Source organism: Cryptomeria japonica, chromosome 7 (genome assembly GCF_030272615.1).
Source record: "Cryptomeria japonica chromosome 7, Sugi_1.0, whole genome shotgun sequence".
Lineage (NCBI taxonomy): Eukaryota > Viridiplantae > Streptophyta > Pinopsida > Cupressales > Cupressaceae > Cryptomeria > Cryptomeria japonica.
In genome coordinates, this window is record NC_081411.1 from 728,515,727 (window position 1) to 728,531,883 (window position 16,157).

The window sequence follows — 16,157 nt, forward strand, 5'->3', positions numbered from 1 at the left end:
GATTTCTAGTGTGATCATTTTTCTATAATACATGGATCACATAATATAGCACAACTTGTTGTTCAGTGGAATACATGTTTCCCATATATCATCTAACATAACACAACTTGTTTGCTAGCAGAATCCATGTTTTTATACTCTAATCACCCAACATAACTGTGTGTTATTCCTTCATGAGAATATTCTCCTTTCTATGATCTTCTAAGAATTGATAGGATCCTAAGCTTGGGGTCTTGTTTGTCTCAACTTAGTGTCATCATATCCTTGATATGTCTTCCTCTTAGATGCTTCCGAGCTATTTTACCATGGGTATAAGCATAAGTTCATAATCCTACTAAAATAAGGGATAAATATAGAATAATAAATTATATCTATTTACAATTTTAAGCTCTACCTGGTTTTTCTTTCTCCTAGATCATTTTTATCTTATTTGTACCTCATTATATGTTAAAATTTAATTGTTAAAACTACAACATAATTATTATTCAAATGATAATTCTATGACCACGTTCTATGTTTAGACCCCAATACATTGATTTTTCTTTTGTTACCCACTTTCTAGTGGAATTGGGCACCCAAATCCCTACTCCCTCTAAAAGGGACTCAAAATTAAACATGTGCGAATGTCAGCCTCCATCATTCATGATTTGGTGTTGATCTTTGCATTTGATTGTTTCTTGTTATCCTACATTTAAAAACACCTTGTAAACCCTATATAAAGCACGTATTATATCATTCATAAGTTATAACAGTTTTAAATATAATCAAGTAAGCACTACAGATTTGATTTCTCGACATATTTATCAATAAAATACAAGCAGTCAACATTAAAGTATGACTTCGAGATTATCAAATTTATGTTCATCATATTATTTTATTAGCACTCACATGACTTCCATAAAGATCATCACATCTTATGTGAAACATGTGAGAGGATTTAATACCTAAGTTGAAATCATTTTATTTTAGCATTTCATTACTAATTTTCCTCTATCCTCCATTGTGAATGCACTCTTATTCATCATAATAGCTATTGTAGAGGTGAAAATACCAATAAAGGGATTTACCTAGAAAAGTCCCTAAACATCACAACACTTATTTCCCATTTTTAATGTCCGTAGTTTTCTATCTAATAGTGAAAGTGGTACGAGAGAAGAAAGAAGATAGTTATAGGTTGTAATGAATTTTGAATGAATGGAAACATCTTGAATAGGGTGACCAACACTCAAATATAACTATTTTGATCTATAGTTTTTGGAGACAAACCTACAAGACATCTTGAATACATTCTTGTTCCTCTCTATTAGTTTAAGGAACCTTGAGACTAGGGTTCCCTACACTGTTGTCTAGCATATTTTTCTCCTATTTATAGATCCAAGTTCCTTTTTGCGTCTTCTTTCTAGATCAATCTTAATGTCCTTTATCAATTTTATAATTTACTATAATTGCTGAAAACTATCATCAACTTTAGATCTTAAATGCACACTTCACAATCTCAATTTAATTGCAATAAAAGAAGCACAATCTAAGAATTTAGCTCTCCAATCAAGATTGTAGCTTAACCTATTCACACTCCTAATGATCTACTATAGACATTTGAGATCTTAGTTTGCATCCATATGCCTAAAATCTCATTTTCCACAAAACTAATGTCTCCATTTTTCATCAAAAATCTAAGGGTATTTTTGGTATTATTTTTACTCTTTCATCAAAATTTGAAATAAATTACATTTTCAAAAACTAAACTCTATTCTAGACAAACATTCAAAGAAGATTTTTGAAATAGTTTCCAAGAAAATTGTGTGGGAGCATTCTGAATTTTCTATTTTTAGGATGTGTCCACTTTCAAAGTTAGTAAAAAACATATATGAAAGCATTACAAATCTATATGGTTTTAACTAATTTTCACGAATAATCTATATGGTGTTAATTAATTTTCACGAAAACATTATTTGAAATAGTAAAAAATTTAACATTTTAGGGGCTACAGTATGTTATATACTATTTTTTAAATGAGAGAACTTTGTGTGGACCCTCTTACTGAACCTCTTAGTCTCCACCATTTAAAAAAATTGTATTCTAGAAATTAGATTTGGAGCATTACAAATCTTGTTCTTGTTGGATCTTCAAATTTTGAGCATAAACATCTTCAATTTCCCATCCAAGATAATACTTTTCTAATTCAAGAAAATGTGGGCACTAAAGACACCTTTTGGGTTCCCCATCTTTGTGTATTTACCCACCCTTATCTTTATGATGTAGCATATCCCATCTACATCTATTCATGTTGGAACTGGTTTAAAACTAGATATTGTAGCTTAAATATTATGATCTAGAAGTGCATCCTCCGTAATTAACTTCCATAATTTAAAATTATTCCCATTAAACTTATCCAGTCCTACCAGATGCATTAGCCATCTTCTTCATACAAAAATATAATAAAAATATTGGTGCAAGAGCATAGCATAAAAATTCCTATCCAATGTAATGGGACCAAAACTATCCATGCTTTGATAAAAAATCAAAGAAAGTGAGGGGTTGAAAAATTATTTCAACACTGATCTAAGTGAAGGACATGAAACAAATTTTATTACAAATCCTTAATAGTTACAAAAGGAGAAACAAATTTAGATTAACATAAGTGAACATGTAAATACCATAGAATAATGAGGCCCAAACATATGTGCTAAACACCCCTTTAGGTAAAAAAACCCCATAATACAAAGCACAATTGTTTGTATTTTACTAAACTGATGATGTTACAACACAATAAAACAATCAATATCTTCAACAAGAGTCTTCAAACAATCTCACAAATTATGAAATATTTTCAATGGCATAATTTTACCTATAAAAAACTTCTCATACTACACACTATAAACAACTACAATATTTTATGTATTTTTACATTGCATTGCGGAAGGATACAAAAAATTAGCCAAGGTCCATGTGCCATGAATCTAGCAGCTATAACAGTCACCCTTACATACATTACACCTGCATGCATGCAATCGATTTGCATGTAAAGAACCATCATACACTTGTAAGAGAATCTCCAATATCAATTCCCTCCTTGCATGCAAAAGATACACTTAACATGCAAAGTACCTGCCTGTATGCATGCACATCCACCTCCAAAGATATTCACTTGTGATAAATACAATCATAACTATCATATTAGAATCTACCATAGGTTATCATACATTAACATGCCATGCTATCTTATCATAAGTTGTCATAATCTATCAAAAACTTATAAATAAAACTAACATGACATAATTGTGAGGTCCACCAAGTGGGATCCCTACATCCAGATAAGCTACATATGTGTCATGCAATAACCTCCAAACAAGATACCACTAAACCGACAGGTCCCACTAAGTGACAAGACATTGGTAGATATAAAATAACTAATCAACTAATAAATCAAATTCCAAGAGTTGCAAAGGTTGAGACACCTTAATCCCAACACAGGATAACTAAGTCATGTGACAAGCATAATATTTATAATAATTCGAAAACTATATCATGCTTAAAAGAGCCTTCTCATACAATAAAATATAGAGAAGTCAATTTCATGTCATTATTAGAAATCGTTCATACACATCCTAATGTCTTAGAGAGTGAATCTTATAATAATTGTAAATGAAAATGCTAATTTAATTCTTATTGTAGAATAATTTGATTAAGTTTATTTCTCTTTATATATGTATTTTGATAATTGTCTTTTCTTACATTCTTCTCACATTTAAATTGTTTTCCTTTACTTCATTCAAATTTTTGCATGTTCTGACTACGCAAATCAAGATATAGGACCCAAACCCTTTACATGGTAGCCATTAGGTGGAGAAGAGGGGTCTCACGAGTAGTGAGATCGCCAAACACAATAGACCCGACATAGCAAAAGAATCAGCAACTAGATAGAAACAAACAAGGACCAAGAAACGACCAAAAAAGAGACCACAAAAATTGAAACATAGATTTCCGAAAGACTAAAGGCCCTTTACAACCTGCCACTCTTGATTGAGAATTTTCAGCTCTTCCAAAAAAAGACAAACCCCTAAATTAAAAAACTTCCTTTAAAGAGATAGCATCTTAAACATATAGTAAGATTCTTAATTTATAAGATTAATGTTATACACATTAAAACATTCTTAATTTATAAGATTTAGAAAAAAAATTAAAATGTAACAGATAAAAAAGTTTTAATCTTACCGAACTGAAAATCCAAATCACTTTATATGCATTAACACATATATAAACTTATGTTTTAGATAAGATATATATTAATAAAAGCTATTCGCTTAAAAGGTTGACACTATAATTACTTACAAATCATAATGACTGGTTCAAACATGACCTGCATAGTAGTAGAAAATACAAAGTGTCTATTTGAGTTGGCACGACTCAAAAAGGCAAAGTACTTGGATAAGTGTTAACAATAGAAGTGCAAGTCCTCCCAAAAGAGATAGACACAACCATGGCTTTGAACAGTGAACCATACTAAATTGAGCCCACAGAACTTTACACCACTTTTTGCGGTAACCATTAATGGAAGAAGCAGCGTTGTCAATAGGATCGTACCTGGGCATTTCTGTGGATGTCACCATAGAATTCCAAAGCTGTGCAATCTCATCGTCACTTCCAAGCTTGCTGGTGATGATACCCTCTCGTCTCAAGATACGTACGTCCCCACTCGTCTTAATCAGATCGTTCATTAGAATGGCGTATCTTGTAATGGGTTTCTCTTCATCTTGGGAGCAGATTTCCAGGGCAATCAGGTTTCTCAGTATCACTTCTGATCTGTTATCGACCTTGAACTCGGATAAATACAGTATGCAATCACTCTCTTCGAACTTGATGTGACTAATTCCTGTTTTGTCACCCATGAATTTCTTGAATTTCACTCCTACTCTTTTTAGTTCCTCCACGGTTGGAACATGTTTCCCTATCTTCTTATCAAAAGGGGATATGTGGATCCTAATACAGTACCAAATGAAAAACATGACAAAAACTGGGAACAGAAATAGTAGGATTATGGCATATAATAGTCTAAATACCCATTTACACATTTTTCACGACAACATAAAAATGGGGATAGAAGCTTTAAAATGGTAACTTTATTAACCATTCTTAAAAAAGCAATGATGGTCATCCAAGGTCTACTCAGTTTATCGGAGATGATGATGTCTTTCTTATCAACAATGTAGTCCTGAAGCAATTGCAAGATATGGGATTCCTTTCTGTACTTCCGACCCTGCCTTTCTGCTATTTCGATGGGGGATAAAGTTTTTAGTGCCGACTCAAACCAAACATTATCATCTGAATTCACAATATCACTTCTGATTTCCTCCAATGCCCAGAATGGTAGTTGATTCTCCCTCTTGAGCATATCTTTCACAATTTCTGTCAATAAAGGATGATGTCGTGCCCTGCTTAAAATACTATCCATGGAAGCCTTCACGCTTTGCTCTTGGCCTTCATCTTTTCCAAATCTGTCGAGAACTTCTAGAAGAAAACAGGCATCCCTCACTATCATCCACGCACACGCTTCACTGCTAAGTTCAAAATTTTTAGCATAGCTTTTCTTTAGTTTTCTCTGCTTCTCTTCCTCCTTAAACTTTTCCATCACCGATTTTAAGCCACCTTTAGTGATGATTTTACGGTTCATCTTTCTGGCCACTTCTGACTTAAGACGTTCCATGTCATCTTTCTGTGGATCTTTTATTTGGAAATGGTAAGGACCCAAGGAGATGACTTGAGGATGATAGAACTCTGGGTTTTTGCTCAAGAGAGACTTTGGAACTGTATGAATAAGACCATCGTGGGATTCATCTGATCTCTCTTCGCTCTCTAATCCTGATTCAACTTGAACAACCCACCACTTTTCATCAAACTTTTCGTTCTCTTTTTGTTCCATTTTTTTCCACTTCCGACAGGAGATCCAAGCATACCCAGACAGAAATGTTCAGCTATGTTAAGCATGCGAAGAAGATTTTTTCCCTGGATTCTTTAATAATAAAATGTACGCAAGATGCTCATGGAGATTAAAGTGGGCGCTTCGCTGTCTGACACTAATCTTGATTTTGCATGGACAAAGAATCTTTGCGCTGGATCACACACTGCCTATCTGGATAGGAAGGCTCTATAACGAAAATAGGCTAAAAGCTGCGCAAAGTTCCTGTGAAAAATGTTGGACGGCACAACGTACATCCTTACACGTTTGAAAAACTTGCGTGTAACATTAATCATGATTTCACTTTTAAGATCGGCACGGCCACGTCTTCACGCTTTATCACCTGGTCCCGTGTAAACAATCACCCACCACTTCTTTAAGAAATATAAAGGAGAATATTGATAAGAAAGAGATAAAGAAAGAAAATATAAAGGAGAATATTGATATAAAAGAGATAAAAGAAAGAAATATAAAGGAGAATATTGACTTTTAAGATCGACACGGCCATGTCTTCACGCTTAATCATCTGGTTCCGTGTAAACAATCACCCACCACTTCTTTAAGAAATATAAAGGAGAATATTGATAAGAAAGAGATAAAGAAAGAAAATATAAAGGAGAATATTGATATAAAAGAGATAAAAGAAAGAAATATAAAGGAGAATATTGATATAAAAGAGTTAGGTTATGATACTTAATAATATTAATTAGATGTTTTATCTTTTTTGATAGATAGGTTTACATATATTTGATTCTCATCATAAATAAGATTTCATTAGAAGTCATAATTTTTTTTAATGAGGTAGTAATATATATTACAAATCTCATAATACACTAGATATTTAAAAATAAAATATTCTTCTAATTTTGATTGATCACGTAGAGTATAAAAATACATGTCTTTTGAGACAAAGTGGTTTGACTCTATGGAAACATTATAAGAACGTAACCACAATTGTTGTTATGGAAATCTCAATCCAAAAACAACCCTAGTATACTTGCAAGGAATAATGTGTCATCATTTATATGGATATAGTGCTTAAGTAGTATGCAACAACTATGTGGTTTTATCGGAGTTGACTTTTGTGTAGGCCTTATAAATCTCATCTCTAATGTCTCTACAAATATCTATTTTCAACATGTATGGACACTAATGGAGAAAGTATTAAGATGAAAATGATTGATATCAAAACCAATTCTTTATAAGAAACCAATATATAAGACATACCAAGTGTTCTTGATCTTTTGTTCACATAACTTCATGTATGATTGAAGAGTCTTAAATGAATATCTATTATACCAAATTATTGATCTGCCATAACATACTAAGTGAAACTATTCAAAATATAAAGAAAATGGTACAAATCTGACAAAAATAATTGAATGAACCATAACTTTTTTGATAGGAAAGAAATAAGAACTCTATCAACCTAATCAACTAGTACTCCACCCTTTGAATACCTAAATGTAACAACCATACAAGATAGTTGATAACATTAAAGTTTGGATGATATATATATAAGTCTATCATTGCAATGGTATCTATGTATTAGTCCCATAAAAGGAAAAAGTAAGTATAAAAGAAAACCACTTTAACCAAATCCTCTTTGTAAATAAATTAGTTGCATTTGTTTGTTTCTTCCTTTTATTGAAAATTAACTTTAGTTGATGTAAGAGGATTCATTAATAGTATTGTCTACAGAAAAGCTGAGGTTATTCTCATGTATTACAATAACTATAAGGATGCTTATTAGCCGATACGCTTTACCGGAATTAAGTTCCTCACACCTGAAAACTTCGCTGGGAATTTAGGGTGTTGTCGGATATGGGCTAATCAGTATTAACTGTGTGATCAGACATTGCCAGCGATGAATAGACATACTCTTTCTCCCATTTAGATCGAAGCATGAGTTTCATCAGGAGATGCTCGATCATCACAGGGAAGACATGCAGAATACTTAGATTATGTGCGCCGTTATGCTTGACACTAAGGTACGATATCTATATAATTTAACTATTTATTCATATTGATTATATCATTCACATCCCATTCCATAATTAATTTTTGATGTAATCAATTGATTAGTTTGTGGAAATGTATAAAAGACTATTGATAATTACTTATTTCTAAATATAAAAGATCCATATCATAAAGGATAAAACGAATTGAAATTCCAACAAATTTGACGAAATGAATCTAAACAGTAATCTAAAAGATAAAAGATGTCAACAATTTATACACTCAAGATATTGTACCCAGTGGTATACATGCAATCCAAGCTCTTTGGTGTGAATTTACACCTTTCAAATTTGGAAACATGACCTATACTTTAGACTATTGTCTGATTTGGTTATATGAACAACATTTTACTGTACAGTTTAGAGTTTTTGCTTGGAAGATTTGCAATTTTAGATGAAATATTGTTTCAAAATTCCAAACAATCCCCAAAATGAAATGAAAACAAAAAATTAATATTCATTTTTTTATTAGTTCAAATCATTTAAAAATGTAGGGACAAAAAATGTCATTTATGAACATACAAAAATTTAACATTTCATGATTGTCTCTAAGAAACAGTTATGTGTTGACAAGTGAAGCTTTCTCTATCATTTAATTTTTGTATGTTATTTTGTTGCGAAAGGAAATAATCTTTTGAATGAAACCAATAGGTTAATGTGACATTTTTTAAATTCACTATTGAATTTGGTTTGATTTAGTGACATGGCAATGTGGCTATAAACATTTTCTTAATTATGGAGAGTAAAATTTACTTATTTTTTTATTTATTTGGGTTTACCTTATTATATTTTTATTAATAATGATATAATTTCACTTTAGGTCAACTTTCTAATATTAATTCAAACGTAGAATGGAATTTACTATTTATTAAAAATATTAAAAATAAATATTTTAATAAATAAGTATAACAATATAATTATGATGTTAAATAAAAATCAATTTTGAGTTTAAAAGAGTGCGATTAATAGAAAGTTTAAAAATTATTATATATTAGGCATCATAAACTATATAGCATACAAAGAAAAATTACAAATTATTGTCAATCTTGACCACCAAATACCTTACACCACTATAGTTTTTGCAAGACTATTCAAGCTCCCTAAAGAATGGCTAGAATATTAAGTAGAATTGCAATAAGACTTGTGCATGACGAAAATTCGGGCTTAGAACTAGATGTCCAAGTATTAGGTATTGCAAACTTTGGCCATGGACCTGACTAGAAGAATAGATGTAGAATAGATATATTGAATGCAATTCATAAATAAAAAGCATTGCTATCGAAGAAGTACAATTATAATTTTAAGAAATGTTATGCTTGGATCAATAATACACTTGAGGGAATACACCTGCCCCATGTCAAGTAGCCCAAGGTAAGTTAATGATAGAAAGAATACACAAAAAATAATCAATATAGTTATGCTTCTTTGGCCATGTTGCAGTACAAAGATAATCTTTTGTTGTACACATACTACAAAGTTCTTGGGGACACCAATCACTATCATTATGTATGACCGTGTTCTTTAGTTTTTGACAAAAGGGTCGCTCAACAATACACTTATTTCTTATTAGAGTGAAGCATTTGTTTGACATCTTAAATGAGAAAATAAATTTGATATAATACCCTTCAATATTATTGTAAACATATATTGTAGAAGCATTTCAAGTATCAAAAACATTTTGCACAATTTATTATTTTAAATTAAGTTGCATACATTTCATATTCAATTTATTTTACATATCAAGAACAAATCACTTATATTGTAAAAAATTACTGCTACAATTTTCAATATTCATTTCTTGCAACTCTTCATCTCTCTAATATACAACTCAAAATATATCTCACTATCAGCGTAACCATTGCACCTGAATTGATGCAAGTGCTAGTCTATCTTATAGCACACTAGACTACCTACCAAATGATCATGGAAATACAAAAACTACCCACTAACCAACAATAAATTCTATATATACTCTACCTTCTAAACACATATAGATTTTGATCATGGCTTTTGTAAAGTCATATGCACCTCCAAGTCAAACTACAAATTGAACTATACCTATATGAGGGAAAACACTCCAATAGAAGTCGTTAAACTATTGATACCATCACATAAACAACCTAAGAGGTACAAAAAATATATCTCAAGTTAAAAATAATGGCTTAATGAAAACTAACGTGATGTTGATCAGTGAACTCTTCAACCTTAATATGATGACAAATGTCATAACCTTGCAATATATAGTCAAAGGGAGAGAGACAATTAGTCGGTCCACATGGACCTTGCGATGTGACTACCTACCAAAAAAAAACCTATCATAGGGTACTATTCATACCTTGTGAATTTTTCAAAATATTTTTAGAACAAAAAAAATTGTAAAAATCTATCTTTTTCCAATTTAGCAATTGTTTTGACCACTATGCTTGATTTTGAGTATTTTTTGGTTTTGACTCTCCATTTGGCTCATTTTCCTTTTTATCACTCTCTCACCTTCATTGTTTATCTTTAATCTAAATAATTTTGTCTTTGGTTTCCTTTTCACTTTTTAGTGTCTTTCTTCATTCTTTGGATTTATTCTCACCTTTTAGATTTTTTTCTTGTCAATTTTCATGGTTTTGTCTTTATGTTATCACATGCTTTTTTATTTTCTTTAATTACATTGTTGTGTTTTATTAATATAAATGGGTTTTACAAGGATCCGAAACCCAAAGTCAAAGAGAGATACAAAAAATTAAACAGTTGCTAACCAATCCAGAAATAGGGGTTGTGCCCACATAGCAAAAACACAAAAAACCACTAAACTAGAGATTACATCAGCTCTGAATTCTTTTGGATCATACTCTTGTTGATTTCCTCGAGCTCTTCCATGATGAACCTAGAGGTACTCTTCTCCTGGTTCCTGCTCTTCATCCTCATATAGGGGTCAGTAGTGACCTGTGATCTTGTACGTTGCAAGTTTGGCTCCTATATTTTCTTCTTCTATTTGGTGTCTGAGGGTGGGATACTGATGGTGGGCTAGGATCATTGGTTCGTAATCATCACATTAACCTTTTTAAGACCCTCAGCACTGCTATTCACAACTTACCCGCTAATACCTTACGGATGCCTTAGGTTGCCCTTTATCTCTTCCAAGATTATTTCTAACTGACAAATCCTTGATTCATGATCTATTTTCATGATCTTAACATCTTATGTAAGTTTCTATGTCATTCAAATAAGCTTTTCAATTTTTATTGGCATGGGAGTGTCAGTAAAAGTGTCAATGATGCCCTTAATTTCTTCCTTCAGCAAGTTGATCTCCTTGCTAACCCAAAGAAAGTAATTTTCATGGCTTTTAACAAAAATTTTAAGGATAATATCAAAATCGGAGCCTTTTTTAGTATCCCCCTGTTTCCTCTATTCAACATTAATGGGGATGTCAATTTTTATTTCCTCCTCCTTTCCCTTGGCTTTAATTGAATTACTTTATCTTCTTATGTCATGTTACTTATAATTGAGGTCCTCAATGTATTCTAATTCTTCCTCATTTTTAATCCTTTTGTAAACCTCCTTTCTCTCTTATCTAACGTGAAACCTATCTCCCCCTTTTCTATATGAGATTTTTTTGGCCTGTTTTTACCTCCTTATCTCTCTATCATTATAATTGATGAATCAAAGAATATGATCTAAAATAATCAATGTCAAATAAATTTTACATAATTGAAATTAGAAACTCCATATATTCAATATAATAAATTGTGAAATTCTAATATCTTTAACTAAATTTGACATAGGAACATCGTTAGTTTTTAAGTTATCACTGTAATTCTTTACAAAAATATTGGCTTCAACCCATATCTCAAATGATTGGTAAGTTTGTGCATCTCCTTAGAATTCTTATTCATCCTGATGATGAATCACAAAGTGATTTGAAAAATTGATGATATATTTTTTTTGACATGATCTAATCCAAAAACAATAAGTGCATTTCATAAGTGTTTCGAGTGACAATGGGATTTAAATGAATAAGACTTCAAAAGGATAAGGGGAGTTATAGAGAAACATAATGCAATATATTGAATAAATTTTAAAATAATTTATTATATGTATATTTATAATACTATCAAATTGACTACTTAATTCATTTGAGACAAACAAATGAAAATATAGTTCAATTGCATTTGTGTTCATTTGATGATGATGATATAGTTGTAATAGGTTGTTTGATGAATATATTTATGTTGTGATTGATGGCAACTATGTTTTTTTAGTCATGTAGGTCATCTAGACCAACCCGTATAGCCTAATCAGTAGTGGAATCAATTAGACAACAAAACTTCTCAGTTGTTGTCAACCGGTAAACAGGAACAAAGCGATGATCAAGAGATTAGTACAGATGACTAGAGAAGAGCTAGACATTGTTGTTTTACAAGAGTGTTGGAGACAAGAACATGCACCCATGTTCCAAACCGCATCAGTAGATCTAGTGTATTGAGCAAGTTATGATGGTTTTTCAAGTAACAGTTGGGAAGAACAAAGAACCGATATAGAAGAGTTAGTTTGATCGATAACCGGTAGATTTATTGTTATGTTTTTAAGTTATGAATTATTTTGTCAACATAAGAAAAGTGTAATGAGTGGTAAAATGTAAAAGGTGACTATATTTAATGAACCTAGGGAATTGTTCCAAGGTTCTTAACCAACTTAAAAGAGATCTTTATAAGGAGAGGTAAATTGTATGATTTAATGTATCAAGAGTGAGAATTTGATCATGCGGTTGAAAGAGAAGTTACGTTTTGATGTATAGTCAGTAACAAAATTTGAGCAGAAGACGATCTAATCAGGCACAAAGGTGCTAACTTCATATCAGTTGAACTTGTTGTCTTCCTAATAGTTGCGGCAAGAAAATTCTCTAACAAGGTCACTCCTAACAGAGTGCGGTAGGATCCTAGTAGGTCCGAAGGTGAAAACCTCTAACCAAGTGAAACATTATCTTGTGTTTGTAAATCTCATTAATGTGGGTTGCTCCTAACAAGGTTGGTTCCTAACAGACCTTAGTGTATAGCTCTTAACCGGTCTAAAACACTCTTAACCGGGTGTGCCCCTAATAGGGTGGTTGTATGACCTTAACCGGTTAGATCTCTATACTCCAGTTAGAAGATCCTTGTGGGTAGTAATTCCCACTATGGTTTTTCCCATTTGGGTTTCCACGTGAAAAATCATTGTGTTATGATTTGCATGCTTTGTTGGATGTTTTCTTATGTGGTTATATTTCTCAAATGCCTATTGATTTTCAAGTTGCTAAAAGTAGTTATCAGATTTATTAATTTTTTTCATGCACTAATTCACTCCCCCCCCCCCACTCTCAATGCCTTGTAAGTTTATCAATTTGGTCATTTCAATATAAATGTGAATTTTCAATAGGTTTAGGTTTATGTTGAAGTCATGTTTTAAGGATAACCACCACCATCTTATTGTATTCTTTAACTTTTTTTATTTTAAAATTTCTCACCTACATTAGCATTCATTAAAAAAAAAGATTTAAAAAAGGACCTACATACTGAAAAAAGTAGTAAGAATATGAAAGATAATACTGAGATAGTTTTGTATTGATGACTCTTGAGTTTGGAAACTCTAAGTTGTATCATTTCTTTGATATATGGATATACATGTATAATTGATCTCCATAATGAATAAGATCTTATAGAGACCCATGATTTTGTCTAAAGAGGCAATAAAATATGTCATGAATCTCATATTACACTAGACACATAAAAAAAAAAAATTCTAATATTATTTCATTATTGTTGAATGCGACCTAGCATAAGGAACTTTGACTCCATTCAGAGATGATGAGAGCATAGCTACAATTTCCCATAGGAGAATCTTAAACTAAAATTAAGCCTAGAGTACTTTGGTGGAATAATGCATCTATAATCGGCTAGGATATAGTTCTTCAAGTTACCCTTTAGTAGACAATAATTATCTAGTTCTATCCAAGATATCTCATTATAGAATTTGTGGATCTCATCCCAAGGTCTAGTCCATATGAAATGGAGAATAGATGGAATGTGACATGTTCAATATGCTACAAGTATGGTCATGTGGCTATGAATTTCCGAAGAAGAACTATTAGAGGAAATGTTGGACCATGGAGAGCTTCTGGGATGTTGTGTTTCTACTGTCACAAACCAAGACATATTGCAAGGTTTTGTAGTGCTAGAATGAAACAACTGGTTAATGTATATTGACCAGAAAGGAAAGAAGAAGGTAGATGTGGAAGAAACCATAAGTGAGATGAATAAGATATGGAGGAGAAAAGTGAGGAGAAACCATCAGAGGACTCCAATTCTTCACCTAGTGTGGAGAATCCCTCATTGGAAAACTAAGCTATGTATGAAGCTTAGGGGGAGCATATTGTCATATCTATTTTCGGAGCCCCTAAATGATGTGTGGTAAGTCAAATCTCCATGTTTTGATGTAGTATGATGTTATGAAGTGATTTTGAGATGTATCTGGTAAATTGGATGTGATATGTGAACCGGTAGTAAGCTCTAGGGTTGAATGGTGATTAGGGTATGATCAACCGGTTTAGCATTAAATGCAGTTGATAAAAGACAAATAAAAAGGTGTTTTAAAGTCTCATTTTTCACTTAGCATTTTTGAGAACACATTTGGAGAGCGACAAAAACATAGGAGAGTATTTGATTGCTACTTTGTCGAATTTGATAGCGGATTGTGAAGATTTGTGGAAAAGTGAATCAATGGAAGAGCATTCAAACCGGAAACCCTAGCTGCGAATAATTTTAAAGGTATTTCTCTATGAATCTGAATTTGTGTTTGAATTTTCACAATGGATACACCACATATTATTGATATTACCGGAAGACCTCGACCAAAATTTAAGAGACATCCTCGTAATTCCATGGAGACAGATCCGGTTGGATCCCTATCCAACATGCCCTACAGTGTTTTGCATGTTGAGGACATTTGATCATAGTGATAATATAATGAAACTATAAAGATCCTATCAACTAATGAGAGGGGGGATCAATCACTAGATAAAAAATTAACTAAACCTTCACAAAACTCATTTCCAACTTAGAATCAACTCACAAAACTAACCGGTTTAGATACTTTAACAAAACTGCAGCAACACTGTCAAACCTTACCGGTTGACCAAATACATCAATGATATAATGCAATAGATCTTAAACTTAAATACCATTTGACCAAAACCTTAAACCAAATCACTAATACCAGTAATAACATATTCCAGATTATTTCCCGTCATTTAAATATATCTAAGTAGATTTACCAGTCATTCATATCAACCATATCGGAAACACATCCACAAAATCATTCACCACTTGACACACAAATTTTTCACATGGAAACTCAAATGGGAAAAACCACGGTGGTGATGAATACCCACAAGTTTTTTGAACTCTTCCGAAGTTCACCCTATTAACAACCAAGCCTTGTTAGAAGCGTATACATTAATTTTTTGTTAGGAACAAATCTGGTGTTAAGGACCACCCAGTTAAAGGATTGACTACAAATACCCTATCAAAGGTAACCTCAGTGGGGGATTTCAAATCCAAGCTAATGGATCATCTGGTTAGAGGATTTCAACAACAAGACTGTTAGAGCTTACCCGATTAAGTGATTTTACTGTTGTAATGGTTAGAGAACAACAGGTTCTTTGTCGATCTAGTAATAATGCTTATTTGTTGAGTTAGATCCTTTATCACTACTATCGGCCTTCACATCATTCTGAAGACACACCTCCTAGTGCGGAAAAAATCACTATCACACTTCACCAAATTTTCCAACACATTTTCAAACAATCCATCGACCTTAAAAACAAATGCATTTGGTTGGTAACTGATAGGGTTCACCTAGCCTACTCAACACTTCACTAACTTGATGTTGCTCAATTCCACCAACTCACCAGGCCTAGTTATTGTCTAGACCTACAAGTCCTTCTCACTCTCTTCTAGGGCTTGTCTCTTACTCACTCCAAGGTTTTTGTTTCAAGTGCCCTTGCTAGGAACCCTACCAACTCACTATGTTCCCCTTATGCTCCATGATGGCTTCTTGGCTCTAATTCATCAAACTGCCCTCCAAAAGTCTTGAAATGTTGCAGAGGTGTAGAGGGTTCTTCTCTCATGTTTTTATATAGTTTTAAGGTCCATTTTTTG

General features: G+C 32.3%; 1 protein-coding gene across 1 annotated transcript; it reads right to left on the reverse strand.

The window, feature by feature from the left end:
• Window positions 1-5,035: 5,035 nt before the first annotated feature.
• LOC131856973 (putative UPF0481 protein At3g02645) lies at window positions 5,036-5,920 on the reverse strand. The gene has a single exon (XM_059208942.1). It carries the CDS (start codon window positions 5,918-5,920, stop codon window positions 5,036-5,038), a length of 885 nt encoding a protein of 294 aa, XP_059064925.1.
• Between the last annotated feature and the right edge of the window lie 10,237 nt (window positions 5,921-16,157).